Source organism: Sycon ciliatum, chromosome 3 (genome assembly GCF_964019385.1).
Source record: "Sycon ciliatum chromosome 3, ocSycCili1.1, whole genome shotgun sequence".
Classification (NCBI taxonomy): Eukaryota; Metazoa; Porifera; class Calcarea; order Leucosolenida; family Sycettidae; genus Sycon; species Sycon ciliatum.
In genome coordinates, this window is record NC_088645.1 from 2,154,792 (window position 1) to 2,172,780 (window position 17,989).

The 17,989-nt window shown below is 48.7% G+C and overlaps 1 protein-coding gene across 1 annotated transcript in view; it reads right to left on the reverse strand.

The window, feature by feature from the left end:
* The window catches only part of LOC135811209 (tripartite motif-containing protein 2-like), a 166,953-nt gene that overhangs the window by 51,189 nt on the left and 97,775 nt on the right, over positions 1–17,989 (reverse strand). The window contains exon 8 of the mRNA XM_065324402.1: positions 8,235–8,372. Coding sequence (XP_065180474.1) covers positions 8,235–8,372 — 138 coding nt within the window. The remainder of the gene's footprint in view (positions 1–8,234; positions 8,373–17,989) is intronic.

The window sequence follows — 17,989 nt, forward strand, 5'->3', positions numbered from 1 at the left end:
CTTCTTTCATTTTTTATAGTCATCTAACCCTAGCCATATGACAGTGCATAGGCCATGAACCGTGAAATTCACTTAGTGCATACTTGTGTGAATTTTAACAAATTAAAAAAGCGAGAGCAATCACAAATGTGTGTGCTAACAATTAACTTGCAAATGAAAAACAAGAGAAAGAAAGAAGGACAAAATGAGAACACAAAACAGCAGTACATTTCGCATAGAAAACCAAAGGCCAAGCTTGACCACACCACACCCGACACATTACGTGAACACTTTCAACCATATTGTTATCTTTCTGTACACATATAATTAGTACACATATACAGTTAGTACACATATATAGTTTGGATGAGGAGGTGACGTTCCTCAGGCTCCTCTTGGAGCTCAATGTCTTCTTCACTTCGAACGCTTGCGTCTCAACGTAATGACAGTAGTACAGAACAAGACTTTGGTGTGGGTTCATTCAATGTCCGCGGCTTGTCGTCAAGCCTAAAGAAACAGCAGCTTGCTGATGACCTTCGGAAATACAAAATTAAAATTTGCAGTTTGCAAGAGACTAAAATAAAGGACGGCTGCGACGAACTAGCTGGTGACTACAGGATATTCTGCTTACCAACGGCGAACAGGCATTATGGGCTTGGGTTCGCTATTCACAACAGCCTGTTTGAACGTATTCATCGGATATGGTCAGTATCAGACCGAGTAGCTGCGATACAAATCAATTTGTCCAAGAGAAGTACTTTATCTCTCGTCAATGTGTATGCGCCAACGGCAACCCGCGTAGCGGCAGATGATGTCCATCTCGACGAGTTCTACTCAGCGCTCGGAGATTGCCTGGGTTCAGTAAGGTCCAGTTCGCTCGTTCTCGTCGCTGGCGACTTCAATGCCAAACTCGGCCAGAGGGATGACTCAGGCGGCTCGTGCACCGGACGATATGGTCGTGGACGTCGTAACTACAGCGGAGCTATGCTAGCGGATTTCTGCGAGTCGTTTGATCTCTTTGCATGTAACACTGCCTTTCAACATCCAGCTAGGCATCTGACAACCTGGACAGGTTGGAGGCACAACCCAAACGGCGGTTGCTCTATCCCTATATACAATCAAATAGATTTCATCTTGAGTAGCAGCAACCAGAAGCAGATTTTCACAGATGCCCGATCCTATGCTGGGACACTGGTGAAATCAGACCATCGGCTCGTTGTCGCACGCGCCCGTCTGAGCAGGATCTATGGTCTGTGGGCACATAACAACAACAAAAAAAGAACCGCGAAAGCTCAGAAGTTTCAGGTTCATAGATTGAGCGAGCACACCTGCCGTCAAAACTTCCAGTCCCAACTCACCCATCGGATCGCCAACGGCGCAGTAGACACATCCACACCGGAAGCACACTGGACATCGATCTCGTCTTTCATCCAGCAAACGGCAAAGAATACCATTGGACTGGCACAGCCCCCAAAGAAGCAACAGCGTTTCATGGATGATCAGCTACATTCCTGGTCAGAAGAGAAAAAACGGTTACGACTGCTGATAACTACAAGTAGGGATCCACGGCAAGTGACTGATCTGAAGCATCGGCGGAACACCCTCTCACACCGAATCCGGCTGCGAGCAAAGGAACTAGCATCGAATGAGCTGGACGCTCGGGCGAGGGAAGTAGAAGCAAAGAAGGATACAGCACAGATGTTTCATGCAGTCCATCTACTCCAGCGACAAAAACAACAGCCTATCACTGTGCATGATGAAGCGGGTAGACAAGTAATACAGCCAGTCTCGGTAGCCATCCAAATCACCGACCACTTTTCTAAGCTGTACACACCGGAGCCTGGTGCACTGTTGCTGCGGCGACCAGGCCTTGCCGACCAGGATTGCGCTATTCAGTACCGCCGGCTTGAGCGGCCCATTTCTGAGGCAGAGGTGACACAGGCAGCTGGAAAGTTGAACAATGGCAGGTCAAGTGGCCCAGATAACATGCCAGGGGAGCTGCTAAAGTACTCACCTGCCCTCGTCTACTCCAATATCGCCCAGGTCCTCAACTCTGCCGTCGAGACAGGCCTGCCCCTGAACAGCATCGGTAGTGGGTCGCTTATTCCGTTACAAAAGCCTGGCAAATCAAGGGGACCAGTCGCTCACCTACGGCCCGTGGTTTTACTCACGGCGCTCAGGAAGATTCTATCATTGATTGTGCTGCGGAGGATCAACAAGGACGTCAACAACTTCGTTGCACACACACAGAGTGGTTTCCGCCCCAGCAGAAGCACCACAGATGTTGTGTGGTCATACCGATGGTTGGCGGCTCGATGCCAACGCTATCGCTGTGCGCTGGATATCCTAGGCATTGATATGTCAAAAGCGTTTGACTGTATAAGCAGGCCACGGCTCATCTCGGTGCTGGGATCGTTCTTGCAGCCGGATGAAATCCGAATGATCAGTTACCTCCTCCAGGACACCGTACTGCGGGTTGTACTCCCATCCGCTAAGGGCCCGTCATTCCCCACTCTCCGCGGCACACCCCAAGGTGACTCGTTGTCTCCTGTTCTTTTCATTGTGTACCTTGAGGGTGCGCTGCGTGATGTCCGGCCTCTTCTTCTACCACGTCCCCCTGCCGATATCTCCCTGGGGTTACCAACTGAAACTGCCTACGCCGACGATGTGGATTTCGTGACTACTGATGGTGAGAGGCTGAGGACCCTCCTTCCAACCATATCCAACAAGCTCCTCGAATGGGATTTGAAAGTGAATGAGACCAAAACAGAGCACACGCACATCGAACGGCACACTGATCGCATCGAGGAGGAGTGGCGAACCACCAAGAAACTCGGGTCCCTATTAGGTGATGCCGAGGATATGCTACGGCGACAGCAACTGGCAACTGTTGCCTTTGGTAAACTCTGGACGCTGTGGATCCGTAGGTCGCTAGTTTCGGAGGATCTCCGCATCCGGCTCTATAATGCCTTTGTACTCCCTGTACTCTGCTACAATTGTGCAACATGGGCACCAACGAAACAGCAGCTGAGCCGTATTGAGGCCTTCCACCGAAAACAGCTGCGGGCGCTAATCGGCATTGTGTTCCCGAATCGGATTAGGAACGAGAGGCTCTATGAGCGTACCGGCGCGGTTCCTCTCCGCATTATCATCTTGAGAGCTAGGTGGAGGCTCTTTGGGCACGTCCTCCGGCTCCCGGCTGACTCCCCACCATCCCTGGCCATGGGAGCGTACTTCGCAGAGCCTCGTCCAGCGGGCTGGAGGGGACGACCAAGACACACACTACCGACGCTACTACAAGATGATGCCAAGCGGATTGGACTTTCCTTGTCAAGCAAAGTCGATCTGGAGGCGTTCCGTGCCCTTGCTGCTGACCGAAGCGGTTGGGTGGGCATCTGTGCCCGAGTGGTGTCGGCACCCTAGTTTTTGTCTTCTTTTCGCATATTTCTTCTTTTTTTTGAAACTGTTATGGTCTTTTGTATCTATTCGAAGTGGCTTATGCGAACATTTTTGGCTGGTTTGCATGATTCGCATGCCCATTAATGCAGCTGCAGGCCATGCTGATGTCTACGCGAACAAGCACATAATAATAATAATAAATACACATATAAGCCATATATCAGCCTTTGTACAAGCCTAATATTATTAGGCTTGTACAAAGGCTGATATATGGCTTTCAAAACTTTTAACTGTAGTCCACAACACTGACGACCACGGCACAATACAGTGAAGCAAGAGTCGGAATACGAATCGCAACGATCAGGACTAGCTAGCAGATGATTGTACACTGAAGATTTTCTACTGCTAAACCTAAGAACAACACCAACACTCTTACAACTGCAATTTTTCAATTTTTAGGATTTCGAACAATATGCTTCCCATGATAACTTACAGAATCATCCACATGACCGAGTTGGATTGTACCAAGCTACTTGGATAATCATTTGCTGTGATTGTGGATTGTCCTGGGGTTGTTCAGATGAACTGTTTTATCCTTTACTGTTGTTCCATTTAGAATAGTGTTAGGTACATCCTCCCGTATGTTCTACATATTGCCGCACTCACTCGATCTCGCGCTCTCTCTTTCGTAATGCAGTTGCTTCGTTTGTCTTTGTCACCGTCTCTTCATCTATAATAAATGTCTTCCCAACTACCCGTTCCCGTTGTTCGTTGTTCGTTGTTCGTTGTGTCTGCGAGTATGACTCCTCTTCCTTATCAACAATAGCAAAACTATGGCTGTTGTTTTCGTCTTCATACCAGACTGGAGCGTCATACCACTTAAATTGAGAAGAACTAGTAGAAAGTCCAGAAAAGTAAAGCCACATGGACTGTAGTTTATGACTCGTGTCCATCGATGTTAACAGGCACAATAACTGCTGCATGCTGGGTGCACTGAGCTAGGTGAGAGTTGCTCTGTCTCACTCACGGCTCAGATTTTTGTGCAAGTCATTAATTTTTGTTCCTTGTTTCAGTGCATACTTTAGGCAGATATTTGACTTTGTCCAATATTCAATGAACGGAGGGTCCCTCTGCGAAAATATCATAGTGGGTCATGTAGGCCAACTAGTGAAAAAGAGATCCAACTTGAATGAATTTGGAAATTTGGCAGGTGATAGTTGGTCATTACAGAAATTCACTCATACACGTGATGATGAGCTAAATATCCAGATGTTGGATGTCACTAGAGCTATCAGCATTCTTCTGACTGTTTCTGACAATACAATGTCAATATGTGTAGAAACTAATATTATGATATGTACTTCCTCCGCTTAGCAAAACTTCGTTGCGTTTTTAGTGTTCTTGTAATGTAATTTCTGTCGACATTAGACATACATGTCAGTGATCTATCCCCTACATAGGGTAGCTGACGGTTGTCGTCCATTGTTCTGAATCTTTTGAACCTCCGAAAAGCGTGGAGACCTTTGAAAAAAATCAGCGAAGCAGAACCAATTCTCGACAGGATGTCACCAGAACACAACCCCAGGCAAGCGCGCATGACACCAAAGTGCGAAAATGAGAAACAGTTTGAAAGACCGCGTGGCTCGAAGAAGTGTCCAGGAGCCGGCCAGCGCTCATGCTGAGTCGATGGTGCGCATCCGCACACAGCCAAAATCAATGCACTTGTGTTCGCAGCGCAGGGGAAATCAAAAGCATTCGACATTCAGGTTGTTGTTCAGTCGGCGCAAAATCCTGATCTCAACGTCTACGGCTTGGCATTCTTCCACAGCCTGTAGACAGACGTGTCACTCGTGGCGAAAGAAACCAGAAAGGAGCTTCTGCAGGGTGTGGAAACGTGCTGGCACGACTACACAGCTGTGAAGATGGTGAGCGTTTGTTTGGGTCTGTATGGCTCCTTTCATGGCGTTCCGGAGAGTGGCCACAACTACCAGTGCCACCGTTGAGGTTGTCAAGCTCACATTTTGAGCGAAGAGCTTGGCGATCTCCACGATCAAAATAATCGTGTCTCGGAAACTTGTAAAGGCTGCGGAACAAAAATGGCAGCGCTGGCGGCGAAAGTCAGAGAGGATGCAGACTCAATGTCATCAGGGAGTGAGTTGTCATCAGATTGAGACGAAGAGTGAAGCTGGACTGCTTTTAAACGAGCGGTGTGACATCTGCAAGTAAATATCGTTCATATGCTGAATTGTTTTCCACTTTGCAAAGCGTGTTCATAGCCATAGAATGATTCGGACTGAACTGTAAAAACGCAACGAAGTGTTGCTTAAAGGAGGAAGTATTTGTTATGGTGCCATTTATCATGAGTGTGTCATGCCTCTTACTTCAATGCAGCATCATCCGTAGTTTGCTTCAATTTAACGGCAGGCGGAACTGGTCTGTACGATCCAGCCATGGCCGGACCAACTTTTTGGCCCAGATATTTTTCTTGGAAACATCACATCGAAAATGGAAAAAAACTGTCGATCAACTGATAGCTGATCCCGAGCACTAAAGCGTTAGTCAGAGAGTGTTTAGAAGTCTTTGAGCCATTGAGGAGTGGTAGGAAATGTTTTGAGGAGTGTGTAGGAAGTCGAGCTAAGATGTTACGACAATGAGTCAGCGGTACATTTGTGAAGAAACTGCATTCTCCCAATGTCGGAGCTCGCGCTTCCTGTCGACTGGCCTGAGACTTAACCGACTCACGACTGCGTCTGGAGCACTCGAAAAGCCCGTTGTACCCGGGAAGTTACGTTTTTGCTTGTTCTGCCAAAATGTCCCTGCCAGCAGTGGCTGTCTACCCAAACTCGGCGTTTGAACAGTCGTGCATACATGCTCGTCTGACTGTTCAAGATGTGACTTCTGCAGGCTTCAATTGCATTTAAATAACTGGGTCAATGAACCATTTCGACTGTAAAACCGTTGTTTTTCTACTTCGTTGTTTCGATACAACCTCACAGCCAAACTCATACCGGGTAAGTGACAGGTTTTGGCCGTTGTTCCAGTGGTGTATGATTGACTAACTATATGACCCATACAAAATTGGTTGTGAGCCAGTGTTGCTCACAACCAATTTATTACTAGTCTTATGAAGCTGCGTGATGCATCCTACAAGATTTTATATGACCCATGATCACTTTAGGCATGGCCAGACCAATCCTTATCTGCTTCCACTCGGCCTACATTGTTCTTGTTCTGAGTTATGTTCTCATTTTAGTGCTAGTCGTTTCACTTTTCATCATTCTTTGAAATAGTTTATTTGAATTTTATTTGTTTCCCTGCCACGATCGCTTGTTGTGTTATTAATTTTCGTGCTTTCCGCGTTATCCATTTTACCAGCGCCTGCAAGGCTGCATGCGGAATTCGAGCGTGACTGATGATGTCATTGCTTATGTCTTTGTTGTGGATAGTCAGGTGGCTGCGTTGACATTTTTATTTTACCACCATTATTACACTTTGTGGACGACCACATACATCCACTCGCTTGCACACAACAGCAACAAGAGACTCCTTCCAGCAGTGAAGTTTTATTCCTTCTGACAATTGCTTCAATCATTAAGGCCTCGTCAGAGAAGTTTGAGTTGTTGAATGACTGGAAAAGAAATAGTCGCCTAGTTTATACTGTGAAGAAGATGTTGGTGCGACGTAAGTGATACTTGGGTAAATGTGTGTTGCTCCTTACATGGGAGCTTGCAATTTCCCTGCCAACTTGAATTCTCACTTGCCTAACTCACTACTGCCATCTAGAGTGCACGAGATGTCCATCGAACCTTCCATTCGTTAAAATATTATGTTATATTGGCACTTGAAATGAGAGATAGTGCGCTGATGAGCGTGCACTTGATACTCGAAGTGTGAATGCAAGGTGTTAAAATGTTAACCGGTTTCTGAAATCATGGGACACTCTGCAAAGAGGTGATAATTACTGCCGGATACTGCAACACAGCACGGATACAGCAGTCATGCTAGTACTTGTAGTTCACCTGGCATCAACCCCATGCTCTCCCTATCTACACTGCACCATCGGCTCTCTCTTCTAGCGCATGTCTCATTTAGCTCACGTTCATACAGTCATGGAAGAGGCAGTATACACTAGGTGATTGTTTCTTTTCAAGTCATTCAACAACTCAACCTTCTCTGATGAAGTCTTAGTGACCAAAACATCTGCCAGAAGGAATAAAACTTCAATGCTCGAAAGAACCTCTTGTGCCCTGTATTGGGCAAGTGAGTAGATGTGTGTCATCGGCTACAGAGCACAATGATGATGGTGAATATCAATGCAGACACTTTTAAAGGCCGAATGCTGTTTACACTGTGGTTAGTCACGTAGCTCATCTTGTCTTTGTTTCTTTGTTGGAGTTGCTGTTTTCTTCACTTCATGTTCAGATCTATTTCATGCACTTCGTGGAGGCTGTCGCTGCATAAGCTGCTTCAGCTACGACGAGATATTACTGGTTGTTCTGCCGCCCTTTGTATGCCTTGTTCCACGTGTCTTTTCCTGGACTAAGTGCTGGTGATTTTGTTCTTCCTCTTGTTCTTCTCTTTGTCTCTTCACTGCTAACTTGCATTATCTGTACTACATATTTTTTCTCCTAGAGGTTTTGTGTTGTCCTGGTGTTGTGTTGGGAAAAGGAGGAGTTTTAGAAAAAATATATGGCACCTTTCGCACCACACGTACAGATACGAAACAAATGCTGTACCTATTTACTTGCTCTGCTGTGAGAACAGAGAAAAAGTCCATGTTGGGGCTACTCATAGCAACCATCACATTAGAATTCTGAGAAATCTCAGCAATAAACACCACACAAGCAATAACTTACTCTCACACAACCGTTAGTGTAATCGATTACAGCATAACAAATACCATGCTGGGGCAGAGACAGTGCTGCAACAACAAACGAGTTACCGATAGCACCGTTACCAATCGTTTTCACGTAAGACCCATCCTGATGTAGGACCTGGAAGAGAAACACATTTGATTTCCACAACAACAAGGAATACAGTCAACAAAGAGGTGAACAGAGTGTTGGAGCAGGATTGATAGGCAATTGGACAGGGAGGATGAGAGTACAGAGGGGTACAACACAGGAAGGGAAGGTGCAGGCAGTTAGTTGAGATAGGAGAGTGTCAGGCAGTTAGTTGAGATAGGAGAGTGTCAGGCAGTGAGTTGAGATAGGAGAGTGTCAGGGAGTGAGTTGAGATAGGAGAGTGTCAGGCAGTTAGTTGAGATAGGAGAGTGTCAGGCAGTGGATGAGAGCCTTGTTACAGGCGTTATTTCTCACATGAGAAATTCAAAATATTAGTCCTCTGGCCTAATTTGTGTTATTTAGAACAATGTTTTCTTCCTGATGAGAGCTGTACAATAACTAGGTTTTTTGAATTTCCATCATTGTCCATCACCAACCGCTATACTATTATCCCCTTTTCTTCTTTGTCCATCACATAATTAGTGAAATTTTTCATGATTTGTTTGTTCTTCCAAGAAAAAAAAGCTTTCATACCAGGCAATTCGGCTTTTTATTATGATGGTGGTTCTACTAGAGAGGTTTTGCATACCGAATTTCGGAATGTTTTTCGACAGTGTTTTTCCCAAAAAAAGTGCGTGCCGAAAAACGGCATTTTCAGTGTTTTGCATTCCGAAAATCTGATTCGATTTCGTTTCCAAGGGTTGCCATGCAAAACAAAATGGAGGGAGTCGAAGGCGCCAAAACCGAAAACGTTTTACAACCGAATCTTGCATATTCGGTTTTGAGGCGTGCTGGTCCAACAGAAGCAGCGTGTGTTCATGGTGTTCTCTGACGGACTTCCTGGTGATACCAGCAAATTTTGGGTCAGACAAGGCTAGAACTTTTGCAGTCTCCTCGGATCCCACAGAGCCGCGAACAAAGGGGTTGAGCACAAAATACATGTCGGGGTTGCCTGAGCAGGATCAAATCCATGTGCAGGTCAAACTGAATCTGGGCGCGGTTCGAAGACGAGGACAGACTGATGGTGGACCGAGTGATCCAACGGCTGAAGACGAGATTGTCGAACTACTGTCTTGTACTGTCAGTAGGCTCCATGGCAAAGTATTATAGAGTGTGATGGAGTGTGAGAAGATCTAGTCAACATGGCGAGATCAGCGAGAGCAGCAAAACCAAAACTACACATGAGGAAATTTTTCAAATAATTATAATCAGCGAGACCAGCAGAAAACAAAAATACACACATGAAAAATATTCAAATACGTGTATGCGCTCCCAAACAGGAAAGAGCCGAAAATCCATTTTCGGAAAACCATGCATTTTCGCCACCACACTTCCAAAAGTTCAACTACATTTTCGACTCCTGCCGCCAAATTCCGAAAATAATTCCGAAATTCGGAATGCATAACATATAAGTTTCCGTGCATGGCACGGTAAGTGAAGTTAGCAACCCACCAACAATTACATTCCTAACATAATTTGCACGTACTTGCCATAGCGAATCACGTGCCCGTGCAGAATACGCACTCCGAACTCCCGCGCCCCGGCACGGGACCACGCGGAGCATGCGCATTACTCCGGCTCTCGATGCTGTTTCTTCTTCATCCTTGCTGCGCCAACAGTCAGATCGCTTGACAACCTTGGCCAGTGTTTTAGCAGTTTTTGTTTGAGCTTGAGCATTTTTGAGCATTGAGCACTTTCCATTTCCGAGCAACCATGTCTGAATCTCTGTCAATGAACGACGCCAAGAAAATGCGCTCTGTAGAGCTGCGACAAGAACTGGCGGCCCGCAATTTAGGCACGACGGGGACCAAACCCAGGCTGCTGACTCGCCTGCTCGAGTCATTGGAGTTCACTGCAGCGCGCGAGGACTTGGCCACTCAGGCAGCCGAGCAGAACCTACCCCAGGCAACTGCTGCTCCGTCCCTGAGGGACATTATCCGGGAGGAGGTCCGTGCTGCCCTTGGAAATCAGGCCGCAGCTCCAGCCCCGCCGGCAGCTCACACAGCGGCACCCCCACCGGCAGCTCACGCAGCGGCACTCCCACGGCAAGCACCAGCAACTCCGCAGGACGCTCTGCCTGCTCCGCATTTGGCGGCTGCCGTCTCATCGCCAATGAACCCCGCAGGTAAGAGAACGTTTTATGCAACCGTGCCGAAAGCCATTCACGATAAAGTAGTAACTGGCCAATTTGTTGAATTGGGCTCATTGTTGCCTAACCCGTCCCAAGGGGACACTAGCCGCAGCATTCTCCAGATCGACCACGACAGCTCGCACGGCGCAGTGGTCCTAGCACCGGCCAACAGGCCCTCCAGGAAGGTCGAGGACATCGACACCTGACTCGACGCCTGGACAACATACTGCGCGATTTACGCCACAGCACCCCCCCCCCCCCCCCCCCAGGGCCCCAGAGCTGTTTGCGTACCAGCAGATTATCCTGAAAGTAGCCCGGAAATTTCGATTTGAGGTCGTGCAGGAGTATGACCGATCATTCCGCTCACTCCTGGCCGCGGGCCCAACCATGCGGGGCGCAATAGTCCAGGACCTATACACAATTATATTTGACGCGCGGGCATTTCGTCCCTTTCGGCCCACCGGCAGCAACGACGCTCGTTCCTTTCGGCCCAACAGCAGCAACGACGCTCGTTCCCTTCGGCCCAGCAGCGGCAACGACATGGTCGACAAAGAAGTATGCCGCCTCTTCAACCAAGGAAACTGCGTCCGCTCCAACTGCTGCTTCGCCCACAGCTGCCTCTCTTGCGGCCGCCTCGGTCATGGCCAATCCACATGCTCTGCTGGCCAACCCCGCAGCTCCAATTAGCTCACACGCGCCTTGGTCCCCTGTAAATATTCCCCTGCTGTTCGAAAAGCTATCCCAGCACCCCGATAACGATTTTGTGCATTCTCTCTGTCACGACATGCGCGTCGGGGCCCGCATTGGCTATCACGGTAATAGATCCCGCCTCATCGCCCCTAATCTCCCTTCCGCATTGCTCAACCCTGCCGCCGTCTCTGCTTACCTTCAGTCTGAATGCACGCGTGGCCACATGGCCGGGCCTTATTCCCAACCCCCATTCCCTAATATCCGATGTTCTGGCGTTGGCATCGTGCCCAAGAAGTCTGGCGGCGTACGCCTCATCATGCATTTATCTGCCCCTAGCGGCTCTAGCATTAACGATGGCATTTACCCTGACGAATTCTCCCTGCATTACGTTACGGTAGATGACGCAATACGCTGCATCTTCCAGCACGGCCCCGGAGCTCTCCTCTCTAAGGTTGACATGAAGCACGCCTTCCGGCTCTGCCCTGTTTCCCCTGACGACTGGCCCCTACTTGGCATTTTTTGGGAAGGTTCGTGCTATGTCGATAAGGTACTACCATTTGGCCTCAGATCCTCCCCGTTTCTGTTCAACAGACTTGCCGACGCTGTGGCATGGATTGCAGTTGATAATTACGATATTGTTGATTTGCTGCATTACCTAGATGATTTCTTTCACGTCCAGCCGCCCAACTCCGCAGCTATGCTCAAATTCAAGACACTGCTGGCTGTATTTGACATGCTGAACATCCCATTGGCCGACGGAGAGGACAAAGTGTGCCCGCCGTCAACTTCAATAACGTTCCTGGGTATCGAGCTCGACACAGCCGCCTGGGAGCTGCGCCTCCCGGCTGCGAAACTGGCGGAACTACGGCTAGCACTTGCCGCGTGGCTGTCGAAGCCGATGTGCACCAAGAGGGAACTGCTGTCCCTGGCCGGTAGCCTGTCTTTCGCAGCCAAAGTCATTCCAGCGGGTCGCACGTTCTGCAGACGCCTGTTCGACAGCGCAGCAACGCTCCCTAGCCTAGATGCACCGGTAGCCGTACCTTAGGAGCCGAAGCTTGACATCCTGTGGTGGGACGCCTGCATCAGCCAATGGAATGGTCGGAAGCCCCTCATCGAGCCGTCCTGGAGCACAGCCGAAGACATCGGGCTGTACACCGACGCTTCAGGTCGACATGGTTTCGGTCTGGTTTTCGGCAGCAAGTGGTCCTATGGCGCATGGTCTCCTGACCAAGCTGAGCACACTATTGAATGGAAAGAATTGTACGCCGTGATGTTGGCCCTCTGTACCTGGGCACAAACGTTGGAGGACAGACGAGTGCTACTCTACACTGACAACGAAGCAATCTGCTACATCTGGCGCTCTGGCACGTCCCCAAATAGAGCGGTCATGGACTTGGTCAGGGCCGGCTTATTGAAAGCCGCCCAGCACAACATTGTCCTCCTGCTTCGCCACATCGCCGGACACGCCAATGATCTTGCTGATTCTCTCTCCCGTCTGCAGGTACGGCGCTTCCGGACCCTCAACCCAACTGCCGACGCAGCGCCTACACCACCAGCGCAGTCCACCCTCCATCAGTTGATGACGCAGCCATGGAGCTCATCCGTCACGGCCTGGCAGACAGCTCCAGCGCGATGTACGCTTCAGTGCAGCGTTCCTACGAACGCTTTGCTGCCCTACGGCAGGTCGTGCCGTACCCGGTGACGGAGCCCAGCCTGATTAACTTTCTGAATTGGAAATTCTCGTCCGGCTCGTCTGGCTCGTCTCTGAAACTCTACACCCAGGCGCTGAGACATCAGCACGTCCTGCAGGGCCTCTGCCTGGACGTTTTCGCCTCACCGCGTGTCCGGCTGCTCCAGCAGGGGGCGCTCAGATCCCAGACGGCAGTCCGGAAAGTGCTAACGGCCGCAACTTTGGACGATCTGGCTGGCGTACAGCACTACCTGCAGTCCACCGTGCCTAGCCCGCACAACCGCGCCATGCTCTGGAGCGCCGTGACTCTGGCCTTCCACGGGCTGCTCAGAGTCAACGAGCACACCTTCACGGCACGGGGCGCCGGCCTTGAGTACAGCGATGCGACCATGTACCCAGACCGCGTGGAGCTGCGCCTGCGTGTGACAAAGACGAGCCAATACGGCAGCGGCCAGGACATTAGCGTCAGGAGGACAGGCTCGCCGACATGCCCGCATGCGGCAGCCACCAGCTACCTAGCAGCCCGTTGCTCGGCACCTGGCCCGCTCTATCGCTATGATGACGGCACGCCCCTGAAGCCGCATAACATCAACAGGCTACTACAAACAGCCTTGCCTAACAAAGACGTGCGCAGCCACAGCCTCAGACGAGGCGCTGCAACGCTGGCAGGCAAAGCTGGCATGCCTGAGTACGTGCTGAAGACCGCCGGCAGGTGGCAAAGCTCTGCCTACCTCCGCTATGTCCGCACCCCGGTCGCAGACAGAGCATTGCCAGCGGCATTGTTCTAGTCTCTGCCCGTTATGCTAATGGGTAGCCGCATTGGACGGCCCTAGCAACAGCTGTAGTGTACATATGATATACCTATTATACTATAACTATAGTAATGCCGATAATTCCTGTTTGGGTCATGTTGTATTTTGGGAGAACGGTAGGGATCGTGGGTCAGGCCGGCATTGAGCCAAGTGCGCCTACATGTGCTCACAAGTGCATCCCTACCGTATGCGTGTATTGACACGCCGGGCAATTGTTGCCCCCATTAGCCCTGGCATTGGCCAGTCTAACGCACATTGATGCTTGCGATACTACGGCATTGGTCCATAGTATTGCATACTGCATGCGGCAATTGTTGCCTATGCCCTGATAATACAACGCGTAATAGCTCCCAAACAGGTCGGCTTGTGTGGTTGTTAAATATAAGTTTCCGTGCATGGCACGGTAAGTGAAGTTAGCAACCCACCAACAATTACATTCCTAACATAATTTGCACGTACTTGCCATAGCGCATCACGTGCCCGTGCAGAACACGCACTCCGAACTTCCGCGCCCCGGCACGGGACCACGCGGAGCATGCGCATTACTCCGGCTCTCGATGCTGTTTCTTCTTCATCCTTGCTGCGCCAACAGTCAGATCGCTTGACAACCTTGGCCAGTTTTTGAGCACCACCACCCACCCCATCATCTCTAACCATCATTCTTTTCTAAGCCATCCCGGAAGGGAGAACGGTAGGGATCGTGGGTCAGGCCGGCATTGAGCCAAGTGCGCCTACATGTGCTCACAAGTGCATCCCTACCGTATGCGTGTATTGACACGCCGGGCAATTGTTGCCCCCATTAGCCCTGGCATTGGCCAGTCTAACGCACATTGGTGCTTGCAATACTACGGCATTGGTCCATAGTATTGCATACTGCATGCGGCAATTGTTGCCTGCGATACTACGGCATTGGTCCATAGTATTGCATACTGCATGCGGCAATTGTTGCCTATGCCCAGATAATACAATGCGTAATAGCTCCCAAACAGGTCGGCTTGTGTGGTTGTTAACTCTCCATTAACAATTGAGCCATGATCTCAGTAAATGGACCTTAGGGGTGAAATTTTTGAAATTGCCTTTCTATTTGGACAATGTACTTAAAGTCTTTAGTATGTAGACTTTCTTGTGACAAACTTTCAAATCAATATTAGCCTTGCAAGTACCTTGAATTCTCTTTATTGTAGAATGCACTATAGTTGTCAAATTCGGCTATGTACATGTATGCAGTATCATACTTGTTGCCGGGTTTGCGAATCCTGCAGTCACTGAGGCAGCCAGTTCATCCAGTCCGTACTTTTTGAAGAGTGGGCGTGACTTTGGCGAGAGCAGCGCTTCAGCTGGCGGTGCGACATGACAAGATTTTCAAGAGGTCCTTGTCAAATGCAGCAAAGTGATTGTCACCAGGGCAGCTGCATCCGATCGACATCCAGTCCACTATCTCTGCATGATTAGGGTTTCCTCGACACGCGGACCTTCCTGCTCCAAGTCATTGTAACTCTCATTTTCGTCATTGTCAGACGGATGGAGCTGGCGCTTCTCTGCCGCAGGTGCGATCGGGTTGTTGTCTCCGTCATCGCAATCATCGCGTTCACTGTCATCGTACCCGGGGAGACATCGCAGTAGAACATCTCGTCGTGCTCATCTAGGAGAGACGCGTCCTCATGCGGCACACCGACAAACTCAATCCTACATCGTTACTTGCCATTCTGACTACCTACAATCGATCGATTGATCGATCAAACCTGCAAACAAAAAAAAATCAAGATCGACTTTGTCTTTGACTTCATTGTCTTCACGATCGCGGTCGCGTTTTCTTTGAGTAACTTTAACGTCACATTTTGATGAAAGTTGAAATCAGGTCCTAAGGTACATTAGAGATAGCTGAGGGACTACATGCAATGGAAAGCCACAGAGTGAAGTTGTTGCATACCCGTGTAGTCTCATAACACGGCTTAAGCATAGTCTGGCTACACCAGTGTGCTGGTTTCGATTAACTGGTGCAGCAATTGGCATTGCAAATAGGCAATTGCTCATGAGTGAGCCGCAACAGTGCCCTGGACCAGGTGAAAAGGTTCCTTATCCACGTTGCAAACAGCCAACCAGGGTGAAGCAATTGGCATTGCAAACAACAAAATCAATCGCTCATGCTTGTGCAGCAATGAAACCTGCAACCGGATGCAATGACTATACTATTTACGTCACAAAACAACTGACCAATAGTGTGTGATTTAAGCACAGATAGTAGCAGCATAGGCACCAGTTAATGGAAGTGCTTCTCACTTGAAGTATAATGTAAATGGGAGGGTGGTGGCACATAGAGTCACATGCATGGCTGCTCAGTGGCCCAAAAAAGGAAAGCGTGATCCAAAGTCAACGCAGCAAGAGCTAAAGTAGACTCGTACGCCCAAGAACGCGGTTTCAGAGGGCCAGCCTAGCAAAGTTTTTATTTTTCAGCGCCCCAGGCTACGTTCTTATTTCGCGTTCTTACGCGTCCAACATGACCCGTGACGCTCATGTACAATTCACTTTGCGCTACATGTACCGGTTGTACACTTATACTTTACATGCACGTGTAGTATGTAGCGCTGCACTGGGTGATGTTTTCGCGAGGACCCGACAAGAGTTTGTGGTTGCGGACTTGTTTTTCGTACTCGGACAAGATCATGAAGGTCCAATCCGCTTGCAAAACGTGCAATACCAAAAAAAACGTTGCGTTCTTAAACATCTTGGAGTTCGTTCTTAAATCCAGGCTGGGGCGTTCTTAGATTTCCAGCCTGGACGTTCTTGGGCGTACGAGTCTACTGTAACTAAGGCGGTTTGGGAGCACATCCGCAACCGTTGAATGCACACGTAAAGCAAACTCAGTTGAAGCGCGCGATAGAGAGCAGTGCATCATTCTTATCACTAACTGTTGTTAGCCTCAAGGCTAACCCATCATCTCTATTTTTGGATTGCTAGGCAATGTTTTATTGTTGGAGTGCTGTTTCATGTCTTGCTATGAGCAGTGGACACTTGTAGTACAGCAGTTCATCAATGTATGATCAATTGCACGTCACAAATAACAGACTTGGATGAGCAGCTTTTCATGATCCCTTCGTGTAATAGGGAACGTTTCCAAAAGTTGCTACTATGCGCAGTGGATCTCGAGTCAAGTCTGTATGTCATAGGATCAGAGGTCTTGCAGGCAATTATACTGACTGATGTACGCATGGCAGCACTTGTGAGCATAGAGTGTGCCTGCCCTTGTGTGTCTGCTTCCTCCATGCAGACACATATTCATAGATCTCATTGCATAAATTGGGTACAGTCAGATCTCACTTATGCAGTACTCTTGTATCCTGATCTTTCGCCATCCGGAAGAAAATGTTTGGTTGCCGATTTACAGCACATGCCATGCATACATACAGTATGCGTGTTCGATTCCCTCGCCTATCCGGATATTTGTTGTGGAAAACAGATGTGTGCGGTTATGCGAGGTCTGACTGTATATCAATATCAAGGCTCAGAAAAACAGGACTGTGTGTGTAATGATCGTGATAACACTAGAGACACCAGAGACAGTGAGCAATACGTGAGTATGAACAGTTGTTCTGTGGATCGGCGAATGTACAGTTTAAGGTGGCTCACACCCTCTGCGCGCGCATCGTTTGAAAAGTGTAGATTTTCAGTAAATTTTTCGGTAGCGATGATTTTTGTGCGATCAATCGTTGTAGGAAACGTCTTCTCGCTTTTCTGCAATTCTGGCGACCTAGCTAGAACCTGCTGCTAGTGTCCCTCTTCACTCGTTCTTTCTATGAAAGGGGAAGGCAGCACTCGCAGAAGATTTTCCAAGAATGCAATGTCGACTGGTGCTCGTACCATAAGAAGGGAGAAATCAAAGTCCGCTCTTGATTCATGCCTGAGTATTAGAAAATTATTTCAGAACACGCTTGTGTAGATTTCCTGCCAGTGCCACTGACATCTCGCGACCTTCAAATAGTATAACTTGCTCGATCATCTCCCGCACTGACTGGCAAATTCGTCAGGTAGCTGTGGATGGATCGATTCAGGGAGATCGAAGGTAAATACATCGAAGCACTTCAAACACGTTTCAAGACGCACTTCAAATTTTGTAATTGTGTCTTGAAAATTGTTTAGAACAATTCGTACTTCAATACGCTGTTGAATTGTATCCTCTGCTTGGGAGTCTCGACTGTTTTATTGCTGCATGGCTTTCCTCAACACGGTTCACTGTACATGTATCGCGGAACGCAGATTGGATGGCATTGGAGGTGAATTTGATAAT